Here is a 12,962-nt window from a genome sequence, read left to right as displayed (position 1 = left end):
AGAAATCAGTGATGAACTCATGCCATTTCACGTAACTGGTCCTAAAATTCGGTCATCGGTCAAAGCATCAATTGGCCCAAATAGTTTAAAATCAGTCAAGTTTTGATCAACATCTTTGAAGTATTTGAAAAATCATGCTTAGTAATCCAATCGGATGGATTAATAAGTGTGAAAAATTATACATAACATTTTGCAGAATTTTGAAAAATTACATATGAAAAATCCATCAGATTAATCCCTATTAATCGTTCCCGGCTAGAGAGTTGTACAACACTGCTAGCAGGATTAATAATAATGAGATTATTTTATTTTAACCTAGAGCGTGAGTTTTCCGTTCCGTACATTTGAATTCGAGGTGTTGTTAATAATAATTAATAACTAGAATGAATGTTCAATTGAGAAGAATAATAATAATACCTTGCTGTTGTTTTTGTTATTATTATTGCGACGGCGAGCACAGGTAATGACAGAAGAACGAGTGCGGAGGAGGTTTAGAGAGAACGGCGGTGTAAGGTGGAGGATACGGTGGTGGTAGTTGGAAGTAGTCCTAGGTTGAAATGGCATACAAAACCACCGGAGAGACGCCATGAAAACTATTTGTATTTCTGCAAATACAAAGGTTTTAGTTTCGACGACATCTAATCTATAATTTTCCAAAACGTACACTCTAACCACCCCCCCCCCCCCTAAACTTTCTACTAATTTTGCTACACCCCCTAAATGTCGTAAAAATCGGCCTAGACGCTAGTCGGTGAAAATCAAACCTAGTCGGATAAAATCAATCCAAAACGCCCAATTCGGCATCTGCCAAAATCAGTCCTAAGCGGATAAAATCGGTCAAATCACCCAACTCAATCCAGTAAATAGTATGTCCAAAAGTTTTTTAGTGAAATACGGCCAAATACACTTTTTAACCATGATGACAAGACCGAAGTACTTGATTGCTATGTTAAAGGCTTAATGCTTGAAATGTGAAGTATTATATTCATGAAGCATGATCAAATACATTTTATTCTTAACATGAAAACGGTGAGAACCAATTTGTTGTTATGATTATGTTTATTTTTATAGGTATTTGCTAATTTTCGATTATGAAACGTTATAAGTATTTGCTTATTTATATTTTGTTGTTATTATTAGATGTTTTCTTTTGCTGTTATAAGTATTTGTTGGTATATGCTGTTATTATTTTGTTGTAATTTTTAGGTTCTTTTCTTTGTTATTATATGTCATTGTTTATGTAGATTGGTATTGTTTCTTACGTTTACATTTTTAAATAAATTCCACAGGTATATGTATATCTGGAACTAGTCGATTGCGATCTTGTTGTTGTCTCTCATAGAATGGTGAAGTTGGCGTTGGCGGATCTTCCGATTCACGCATCTCGTCTCTTCTTCCTTCTCATCATCCTTCAAATTCCCTTTTTCAGGTATTCCATTTCTTATCATCACTCTCTCTCTCTCTATGTATGTTTATTCCATTTCAACAATTATTTCATTTTTTACTTTATTCTTATCAAATCTTTCTTTTCTTTTCTTCTCTTCCGCTTATTATAAATAATAATCCATTGGAGACTTAGATCAACCTGCTGTTTCTAGGTTTAACGCTTATTATTTATATACATGAATGAATGATTCATCAGCATTCAACTAGGATTAGATATTTTCCACAACTTGGTACTACACTTCTGTTATGTTCTTACCCGCCCTAAATTAAATAAACGTGATTTTGATAGTCATGAAGTTGATATTCGCGGTTTCAGCTTTCAAAGGGACTATATGTATGTGATACCGTGAAATCAAACCAAAACCATTAGGTGATTGCAAGGATTTTCACACATAGAATCACACAAAACCGTCATGTTTCCTTATATTTCATCCAGTTTAATCTTATCATGCTCCTCAACGCTTCCGTTCCTAAGCATTTTCATCTGCATAGTTACAAAGGATCTGTATTTTTGCCAACCATAGTGTCACTTATTCACATTTAATAGCATATTACTAAAGTTGTTTATAATGAAGTTTCTATGTTTAGCAGCGTTGCTAAAAACATATAGTCTTATTTCTTAACAATTATTGTAATTTCATCATGAAGTTTTTTATGCTCTTTTGAAGATGGTTGGAAACTAAGACAAAACAGGGGCTTGATACTTAAGAGCGAGGCACTAGGCTCGAGCTTCACATAAGCAAGGCACCATGTGTTATATGATTAAGCACAATGAAAAGGAGCTCAAGAAAAAAAAAGGAATAAAGAAACAAACCAGAAAAATAAGCATACCAGAAAGAAAAGAGAAAAATTGAAACAAAAAATTTATTCAAAAATGAAAAACCAAACTAATAACATGAAATCTAAAAACACATGATAAAAAAATGGTACTCTCCAATATGTCGACGAAAACTGGTAAGGGAAATTGTACACACTAAAGCAATCTGCATAGTGACTACAATTTATACACAGGAAGCCTCAGGGCCGTTTCAATAAGAACTAGATCAAAACCTAAAGGTTTGTCTACTTTTATCATGTATAAAAACTCCTTCACATACCAATCAAGAGTAAGGTGCTTCAAGGAGAATCACGGGGGCTCGACTTTAACTTTTGCATGGCCATTTAAATTCCTCAAATAAGAAAAGAGGAATGTATACTTGGGACATGTGTTTTGAGTGCTACTCGTACTCCTCCCGAATATATAGTCTGGCCCCACAAAATAGGAAAAAAGAATCACATTAACATGGCCCTATGCGTAAATCTTCTGAGGACGTTCAACACTCCAATATTATTCTTGTTATTTCTATTGAACAACTTATAAGTCCCCTCCCTTTTATCTTTAGTCTTGACTCACTCACTTATTTTCTTGATTTTTTTTGTCTAACGCCACTAAAATATTTCATCTATTCACATTCTCGGCTATCATTTTAGATCTTACCCCTCTACTTAACACTATATCGTGCATCTCTTGGAAGCAATTAGTTGATGTATACACGGGTTGGTTGACTTGTATTAACTTGTTTCCATTGATCAATTTAGTATTTCTTAATATCATGAGGCTCTTTCCCATCTTTTTGACTAACTGTATCAATTGAATATTGATAACTGTAATTCAAATAAGTGATTACAATCTAACTAACATATTACCAAAATTAGAATTCTCATACATGTATCAATAGTTTCTGCTTAATCTCCTCACATAAAGCAATCAAGCATTAAAAGGTCACCTTTTTATTTATTTTATTTTTTCCATTATACTGATTATTCTTTTGTAAATTAATTCAGGATACCTTGTAGATCTGGTATGTGTACATCGCCTATCCAAGTTACATCCAGCCAGTTGGTTGCAAGCGATATCTTTCCTATAGCTGCAATTAAGGCCCTTCTTTACCCGGGCGCGGTTTTCAATGATTTAATCTACAATATGAGTGTTCCAAGCTGGAATAATATACTAGACAAGTACAACCTCACTGATATAAAAGGAGCCACCGCAATGCCCGATCTGCAACGTTTGGAGGTGTGTTTTTGCAGCCTTTAGGTTCTTAGTTTATGTTCTTTTCCAAGCCAAAGGTAGGGGTGCAAATGAGTTACTTTGATGTCACCTAAGCTCGAACTCAGCTCATTAATAATTTTAAGCTTGAGCTTGGCTCGTTTATTATCTATTAAATTTTCACTATTTTGTACATGTAATTATTTTTTATATTTAGAGTTTTATACATAATTGATAAAACTACTGTAAAATAATATTGAATGTATATGTATATAGTAAATAAATAAAATGCTATAAATAAAATGTTTGTTGTTAAAGAGTTCTTAATATTTTTAAATTATTATTTAAGTTATGAAGTGATCCTTATCCTATATATAACAAAATATATATTATTTAGTTATAGGGTCAGGTTATTCTACAAAGGGGGACAAAAATGAGAAGAATTTGTAGCCACAAAAAAAAATTCTTAAAAAATAAAAAACAATTAATTAAAAAAATTGTAACTCAAAATTTAATAAATAAACGAAAAAAGTAAAAACACAAAAATGTTTCTACCGTCTTCCTCGTTCTCCAGAATAAAATACAATGTTGAGGAAAAAAGATGATTGTGTCTTTTTATTTATTTTCGCATTAATTGTGACTTTTCTATGACATTGTGTCTTTTTTTCTTTATATTGTGTTATGTTACTCAATATTGTGTTATATTTTGCGATCTATTGTGTCTTTTTTTTCGTTATCATTGTGTTTTTTGTTTATTTTCGTCATTATGTCTTTTCGTCGTTTTTTTCTGGAACGGTAATGACGGGGAAACATTTTAGATTTTTTAATTTTTTCGTCTTTTTTTTTATTTTGAGTTATGATTTTTTTATTTTTTGAATTTTTTTGAGGGATGTTTTTGTGTGGCCACAAATCCTTCTATCACTTCTCATTTTTGTCTCCCTTTGCATTTTAACTTTTCTTTTTGTTATATTTATTATATTTTATATATGATAATATGTAATTATGCACAATAAAAAAAACATTAATGTTTATACAAATAATAAGCTAATTTAGACTCACGGAGCCTAGTCAAGCTTGGTATGTAAAGTTGCTCAAGCTCGTTCATTAAAAGGCTTCAATTTAGCTCGAGCTTGTTTCCGCTCGGCTCATTTCAAGCTTTTCACTAGCCGATCTTGAGGAGCTCATGAGCAGTCGTTTTCATTTCTAGCAAAAGGTGGCACCCTGGGTGGATCCAACCGGTTGGATAAACTAGTAATTTTTAAATACATGTCAAAGTGGGCCCTTCATGTTATATAAATTGTTAGTTGTTGGGCTTAAATCTTTTAGAAGGGGCAAGTGTTTTGAGTGATAATCGGATCAAGGGCATAACAGTCTTTTGGTGTCTTGGGTATGTAGATTAAATGAAGGGCTGTTTAGTCTTTTATTAAATTGGTTAAGTTAGCTCAGTAATTTGTTTTGGGCTTGTTTATTTCTTTCTAGAGTTTTCTTTTAGAAGTTTTATTTTAGGATTAACATATTGGGTTTTACTTGGTTTATTTTTTATTAATTGGTATAGTGTTTCTTGTTTTCCAAGATCTTGGTTTAGTATAAATAGATGGTTAGGGTTATAGTAACTGTTTGGTATTTTAGTTTCGGTTTATCATAATAAAAGAGTCACACGTGGCCACATGCTTATTTAATATCGCGTCTTTGTGTTCGTGTTTGGGGCCTGATTTTCTAAATTCAAAATTTAGTTGTGTGGATTATGTTAGAAATATTATATCAAATTAACTTGTTTTTTGTCCAAAATTTTTTATTTTATGTAAATAATCAATGTGTCGGATGAGATAACTAAAGTTTTATAACCTCAATAACAGTCTTATAATTTGAACAACATGGCACGGATGAGGTATTATGCATTAAAAATAGTTACACTTTGAGCAACTTTGGCCCGCTTTCTTTTAAGCTATTATATTTTATTTGACTTGCTGGAGATCAAATGTAACCTGTATCGGCTCATTCATAAGTAAAACTAATTCATTAATTCTATTAAAAAATTGCAGGTTCTTGCAGGAAGTTACTTCACAGTAGCAGGGGCATTTTTCGGCTTACTAAAGCCACAAAGAATGAGCATGTTCGGGACTCTTCTAGTTGTATGGGGACTGGTGAAGGAAGGGCTTCTTGGAAAGCCGGTAAATACGGACCCCACACGATCAGTTTACGTGTACCCAACCATGCTCGTAGCAGTCCTTTGTGCCTTCTCTTCCGTCAAGTACAATTTCCAAAAAGCCGTCAAAAAATCGCCTCCTCGTCCCATAGCAAAACCTCTTAAAAGCTCCAAGAAATCTAAGCTCAAATGACTTCATTAATGACTGTTGACTTGAGTTTGACCTACGTGGTATGATGTTTAAACTTCTGTTTGGGTTAGATGACATTGAAATCGCATGAGATTGTGGAACAAAATGGTTATTTATTCTTTCTGTTGTCTTTAGTTTTCTTATAAGTTAATTTGGAGTTGGTGTCTCTATGGAAATAACATCTTTGTCATTTGGATAGAGGTAAAGTTTGCGTACATCACTCCCTTCCCAGAATCTGCTAATAGTCTTCCTATTGCCGTGATTTTACTATGATCATTTTTTTTGTATTTTTATTATAATTTAAAAGTAGAAATGGCTACTTATTAGTGTACCAGCCCAATTATTGTGAAGCTCTAATGATTTGAACTCGACCTTAGGTAACAAGGAAAGCTGGAGTATAAGACCAAACCTAATTATATTATTTCGAAAAATTTAACAAATATTGTGTTATAGCATACTTTAAATGCCATAGAAAACCAATAGAAAATAACTTTTTCCTCACTAAGGTCCTTTGACAATCTTTTGCGCATGCTACATGGTGAATTTTGCTAAATAACAGTTCCAACCAATCACTTGGTTTTTGACTGTTCAAACTTAAATCCTATTTGTTTTTTGGAATTTTTACATATATCCACCTACTAAGAACGCTTATTACATATTTACCCATCTCTTCCCTTTTCTGATAAAATTATCTCTTTACCCTTTTATAATTCCCCTTTTCTGATAAAATTATCTTTTTACCCTTTTATAAAATTCTCCTACCTTTCTAAACAGATCTATTTCAAGTTCATCTATTGCTACCATGAAACCATTTTCAAATTCATATCTGTTCCATCCATCTTATAAATTTTACAATTCTGATACTAAATATACATATACAATAGATCATCTTTCTATTCTTTCCTATTCCACCATTGTTACTCACTTTCAAATCAAACACCACCATAAGTCATCATCGCCGCCCCTGTGTAGTGCAGCCACTTCTCGTTTCCTGTACACCACCACTGGTTCCCGACCATCAACCGCCGCTCTTTTCTGCCGGAGGTGGAGACCCAACTGAAACAAACCGCCGCCGGTGCTGTGGCTTTGAATCACCCTTTGGTGTATGTTACCCGGTGTTCTCTTTCGGCTAGGCGTTTCCAATTTAGGGTTTGGTGTTGAGGTGTTCCGGCAAGAGGGGTCGGTCTGCAAGTGGGTTTGATTGTGTAATTGTGTTTATGATTTTCGGTATGTGTGGCTATGTATTTGATTTCAAAAAATAAAAAGGAAATAATCATTAATCAGAATTTATAATAAGGGTAAGATAGTAAATTAAGAGAGTAATTTTAATAAAATGAGGAAATATGTAATATGTGTAATTTAGAAAGGGGAAATATGTAATTGAGTTTTAAGAGTTGGATAAATATGTAATAAGAGAATTTAAGAAGGGGATATCTGTAAATGCCACTTGTTTTTTATAGTCTGCTATTAATGGATAGTTAACTCCTTTAATTTAATCTTATGCTGAGTGGGCGTGCCATATTGTCGATAAATGTCCTATGTGGCATCATAACGTGGAAATAATCATCTGCCTCTTTATAACAAGTATCATACTTACTGCGTTGGTAAAAAAAATACACAAGGATAATCAAGTGTAACCAAACTTTGTATGTGAGGTAGGATGCTTGAGAATGTAATCAAAACAATAAGTAAAATTGCACTTGACACAACGATTTAGCGAGGAAAAAGCTCGTTATCCTGAAAGGAACTCCGGCAAAAAACATCGGGAGGGAAAAACTATCCCTTACCACAATTATATTAAATGAAAAGGGTTATTACAAGTGTTGGAAGTGTTTGATCGCTACTATGAGTTCAAGTAAATGTGTATGGGTGTGTGTTCGTGTCTTATGCGATCTTGATAACTTCTATTTATAATTACAAGAAGGATAACGTGATAATAATAGACAATAATGAGCATTAATTGCCATGGCGAGGATCTATGTAGCGGTTATTTGTTGGAATCGATCTGCCCAAGACACATATTAGAGTTGATGTGGCTAGTACATATTGATCCAAGTCGGGTCATACCCAATAACAAGTTAGACAAACACCACGATAATTATTATTAGATATGATCTAAGTAATGATTATCAACACTTATAATATTTGGAAAATGGATTTCTAAATATTTGTATTTGTGTGTTAAATAAATTATATGGATAATTTATGTTTTGAGAGATGTTATTTAAATTGGTTAAATAAACATATTGCATGTTACTTATGATATGTTTTATAACATAAGTATCATAAGTAAATAAAATGTAAGTAATAAAAGGTGGATTTGAAATTTAGGTGGGAAAATTCCTCCCTCTTCTCTCTCCTCCTTTTATTCTTTCAAAGCATGCATGGTTGTTAATTGGTAGATCACTTTTCTTGGAGAAAAACAACCATACTCTCTCACACACACATTGCTCTCTCTCTTTTCTCTCCGTTCGGAACCGAGAAAAAGAAGAAGAAGAAGAAGAAGAACAACAACAAGGGTGTTCTTGCAAGTATTTTGGATCCTAGCAACCTAGGTGTTTGTTGGAGCTTGTCGGGTATACAAGTTTGAGGATTCCTCCTTTGGATTCTAGCCGTTCAACCTCATTCATCTCCTTCGAATCCGTAGACTTGAAGGTATATATGTTAACACTCTATGGTTGTGTTTTGATAGCATGCATATTCGTATATGGATCCGGGCATTGGGTTTTACATAAACGGGTTTATGTGTAATGGTTAACAAGATTTAAATACTTTATTTCCGCTGTGTTTTCCTTAATAAATGGTTATTTTGGACTTTGATAATCTTGCTAAAACCCAACAATGGCATCAAGAGCCGCTTATACGGATACATGCTTCATAGATCTAAAAATTTTCGGGTTTTATGGTGTGGTTCACCATATGGCCGAAAGTTTTTTAGCTTATGGTTACCCCTTGGTTCCTCAAGATTATACTTTACATGCATGTGATAATCTTGAAGAATTAAGTCATATGGATGAGTAATTATTTTGTTTGGACAAAACCCGAAACTTTCGGTTTTGTTTATCTTGGCCGAAAGTTTTATGGGTAAGAGGGGAACCATTTTGGTCTTCTAAGACCTTGCATATTTGGATGTGCATTTGGATGTTCATAACCTAGCCATGACCTTTGGATGTGTGTTTGTTGTTGTGATTTATTCGGTTTATTCAATATGGTTGTAATATTCATTATTTGGGTTTTTAATCTATTTATTCATTTCATTTTGGTTTGTAATAATAAGTAGATTAGTTGTATTTCTTTTACTAGAGAAAAATGTATTAGGATATATTTTTTGTAAAAGAAGAAGCAACAAAGTTACTGTTTTGGTTTTGGGCCTTAATGGACTTCATGGTCCAAGATGGGATTTTAGCCCAATGGCCAAAGCCCAAACTTGGAGGCCCATGGAAGCTAGGAGCTGAAGTTGGAGCCCAAGAGGAAGCCCAAATAAAGTGGAAGAGTCAAAACACAAGGTGGACACTTGAAGCATATGGATGCGGGATCAAGTGGGAGTTCACCGACACATGCCTTTTGTCATTCTCGTCCCTTAGGAGAGACCTTTTGACACACTTGTTTCGGTCGACAAGTGTTGTCTCTTTAGGTGGTTATGGTTATGGATATGTGATAATATTTTATGCTTGTATGGTTGTTTTAATTTTATTGTTTTATCATGTTTGGATGTTAACAATTAAAATCGACAACTAGCATAAAAGTGATTCCTTTGAAATTATTAAGTGATAAAATTGGTTTTATTAACTATTAATATTTCATAATAAAATGGTTTTTATTTAAAGGAATTTGAAAATTGGTTTTCAAAGGTACCATACATTTGAATGCATGCAAATGGAAGGTACATTATATATAGTTTTCCAATCTAGAATTTTGAAAAACTATAATCCCTTTTAAACAAGTTAAACACCATCCTTTTATACGAAACTTAAGTCACTTGTAGACTTGATGTGGGATTAAGGGTCACCTAACCACATTCAAGAAAACTTATGATCTTGAGGTGGTTTTACAATACTTGTGGGATGAGGGTCACCTAACCACTTGTATGTATAAACTCACACGTGTGTGTAAGTAGGACGACTTGATTTGAAACCATGTGAATAGGGTCACCGGCACATGGCGTTCAAAGGTGTTGATGGGATTAAACGTGCCAACTAAACATATGATGTTTAATCGATCCCATAAAACTAGAAGTTGCAAAGGGTTGCAATCGTCAAACGTTGACTACCTTGTTAATTCGAATAGTGGGATAGAGGTCACCTAACTACTATTTGGATGAAACTTTGGGTTCTAGATTTTAATCATTAATTGTCTTGGAGACATTAAAGGGTATTAAAGATTAAAATTTATTGATATCGAAAATACCAAATTGAATTTTGTTAAATTCTTTTATAGATGGCCGCAAACAATCCACAGAACGCTATTATCCCTCATGTGCATAATCTATCACTTAGATCCATTTTGGATAAGGATCGTCTAAACTTTAACAACTTTATGGACTGGTATCGAAACTTGAGAATTGTTCTCAAGCAAGAAAATAAGTCCTATATATTAGACGATCCTATTCCTGATGAACCCGAAGTCAATAACTTGGATGCCTATGCGGATTGGCTGAAATACATCGAAGATTCGGTGCAAGTTTCTTGCCTCATGTTGGGAACAATGATTCCCGAGATCCAAAAGGATTTCGAGAATCATGGGGTGTATGACATGATCACCCAACTTAAGGAAATGTTCATTACTCAAGCTAGGGTGGAGCGCTTCGAAACGGTTCGAGCACTTCATGCATGTCATATGGAAGAAACCCAATCCGGATCATCTTATGTGCTTAAGATGAAAATCCACATTGATTGGCTTGAACGGCTTAACTGTCCCGTCTCAAAAGAGTTAGCCACGGATTTGATCTTGAACGGCCTAACTAAAAGGTTTGAGACATTCGTCATGAACTACAACATGAACGGATGGGACAAAAGCATTGGTGAGCTTCACGCAATGCTTAAGACAGCCGAAGCCGGCATGGGTAAAAAGGTTTTACCCGTTCTTACGATCAATGAGGGTGGCTTGAAGAAGAGGCATCACCCAGAACCAAAGGCAAAGGTAAGGGGCAAGTCAATAAGGGATTCAAGGGAAAGGCAAAGGCGGAACCCAAACGAAAGAAGCTAAAGGTTAGCGCTGAGGATCCGTGCTTTGGTTGTGGGGAGATGGGTCATTGGATCTGAAATTGTCCAACCTATCTCAAAGAGTTGAAAGCTAATAGAGATGCGGGGTAAACCTCAGGTACAACTTTCATGATCCATATTGATCTTAATATTATTTCTTCTAACACATGGGTATTGGATACCGGATGTTGAACTCATATATGCAATTCATTGTAGGGGTTCAAAAGAAGAAATGATTTCAAGAAAGGAGATATAAGTCTCTTCATGGGCAATGGAGCAAAGGTTGACGTCCAAGCCCGAGGAGATTACGTTTTGAAGCTTCCAAATGGTTTGGAAGTTATTTTGAAAAACATTATGTATGCTCCTAGTTTGACTAGGAACATTATCTCCGTTTCTCTTTTAAAACAATGTGGTTATGATTTCAAGTTTGTAGACAATGGGTTTTATGTTTTCATGAATGATGTCTTTATTTTAAAGCAATGTCGTTTAATGGCATTTATGAATTGGTTCATGATAATATATCCATTGATAACTCGTTGTACCAAGCAAGCACCAAAAGACTCAAATTGGATTTGAGTAAAACTTTTCTTTGGCATTGTCGCCTTGGTCACATAAACAAGGATCGCATTCATACACTTCAAAAGAATGGTCTTTTGAAATCAAGTGATGATTCATTTGATGAATGTGAATCTTGTTTATTGGGAAAGATGACCAAGGAGCCCTTTAGTGGAACTAATGAAAGGGCGAAAGACTTATTAGATATCATACATTTGGATGTATGTGGTCCTTTTAGGACAATGACAAGGAATGGTGAAAGATACTTAATTACCTTTACCGACGATTATAGTCGCTATGGGTATGTGTTCTTGTTAAGACACAAAAATGGAGCCTTTGAAATGTTCAAAGTCTTCCAAAATGAAGTACAAAATCAACTCAACAAAACAATCAAAGTACTTCGATCCGATAGAGGAGGTGAATACCTCAATGATGCGTTTCTAGATCATCTAAGGAGTTGTGGGATTGTCTCACAACTTACTCCACACGGAACACCACAACATTATGGTGTGTCTGAAAGGAGAAATCGAACTCTATTGGATATGGTTCGATCCATGATGGCTAGAAGCACATCACCTCTATCATTTTAGGGTTTCGCACTAATCTCTGCTGCCCGTATTTTAAATATGGCACCAACCAAGAAAGTGGAAAGGACACCTTTTGAAATATGGCATGGAAAGGTTCCATCATTATCATATTTAAAGGTATGGGGATGTGAGGCTTATGTTAAGATCTACACCCCTTATAAACTTGAAAGGCGTTCCACTAAGTGTATCTTTGTAGGATATCCTGAAGATTCAATGGGATATTACTTCTACAATCCAAATGAGCATAAAGTGTTTATAGCTCACAAGGCTAAGTTCTTGGAAAGAAGGTTCCTTATGGAAGGAACTAATAGAACTATGGAACTCGAGGAGGATCGAGAACCACAAGCCGATACACGTTTGGTTGATACTAGTAATCAACAAGAGGTTGTTGATGATGATCAAATCGTTGATCAAAACACACAAAATGTTCGCAAATCTGGTAGAATTAGCACCCCACCTGAAAGATATGGATTTTTCATGGATGGATGCTATGTGGTGGATTCCGATGAACCAACCACATACCGAGATGCAATGTCACAATCTGATTGTGATAAATGGCTGGAAGCCATGAACGTTGAGATGCAATCCATGCATGACAACCAAGTATGGGACCTGGTTGCTCCACCTCTAAATTCCAAACTGGTTGGAAGTAAGTGGGTTTTCAAGAAGAAAACTGATATGCATGGAAACTTGGATACTTATAAAGCTAGACTTGTAGCAAAGGGTTTCACTCAAACTCAAGGGGTTAATTATGATGAAACTTTCTCGCCCGTGGCGATGTTAAAGTCTATAAGGATATAGCCGCATA

At 34.6% G+C, this 12,962-nt stretch overlaps 2 protein-coding genes across 2 annotated transcripts in view; one reads left to right on the top strand and one right to left on the bottom strand.

Annotated features, from left to right (window-relative positions):
- Positions 1-588, bottom strand: part of LOC143535125 (protein OVEREXPRESSOR OF CATIONIC PEROXIDASE 3-like) — a 35,209-nt gene extending 34,621 nt beyond the window's left edge. Inside the window, exon 1 of the mRNA XM_077029469.1 lies at positions 418-588. Coding sequence (XP_076885584.1) covers positions 418-588 — 171 coding nt within the window. The remainder of the gene's footprint in view (positions 1-417) is intronic.
- Positions 589-1,343: 755 nt separating this feature from the next.
- On the top strand, positions 1,344-5,956 carry LOC143535132 (uncharacterized). The gene is made up of 3 exons (XM_077029480.1): positions 1,344-1,429; positions 3,271-3,502; positions 5,518-5,956. Exons 1-3 carry the CDS (start codon positions 1,344-1,346, stop codon positions 5,812-5,814), a joined length of 615 nt encoding a protein of 204 aa, XP_076885595.1. The 3' UTR covers positions 5,815-5,956.
- Positions 5,957-12,962: the final 7,006 nt, after the last annotated feature.

This window comes from Bidens hawaiensis, unplaced genomic scaffold (genome assembly GCF_021521415.1).
Source record: "Bidens hawaiensis isolate Kalapana, Puna unplaced genomic scaffold, B.hawaiensis_p1.1 tig00000779_1, whole genome shotgun sequence".
Classification (NCBI taxonomy): Eukaryota; Viridiplantae; Streptophyta; class Magnoliopsida; order Asterales; family Asteraceae; genus Bidens; species Bidens hawaiensis.
The sequence above is the reverse complement of the archived record's forward strand: the minus strand, read 5'-3'. Positions and strand labels throughout refer to the sequence as shown.

Excerpts from the sequence above, each read along its gene's own strand:
- LOC143535132 (XM_077029480.1), top strand. The coding sequence starts at position 1,344 with ATGGTGAAGTTGGCGTTGGCGGATCTTCCGATTCACGCATCTCGTCTC. Across the intron at positions 1,430-3,270 it reads CTTCAAATTCCCTTTTTCAG|GATACCTTGTAGATCTGGTA; the intron begins GTATTCCATTTC and ends AAATTAATTCAG. Across the intron at positions 3,503-5,517 it reads CCGATCTGCAACGTTTGGAG|GTTCTTGCAGGAAGTTACTT; the intron begins GTGTGTTTTTGC and ends AAAAAATTGCAG.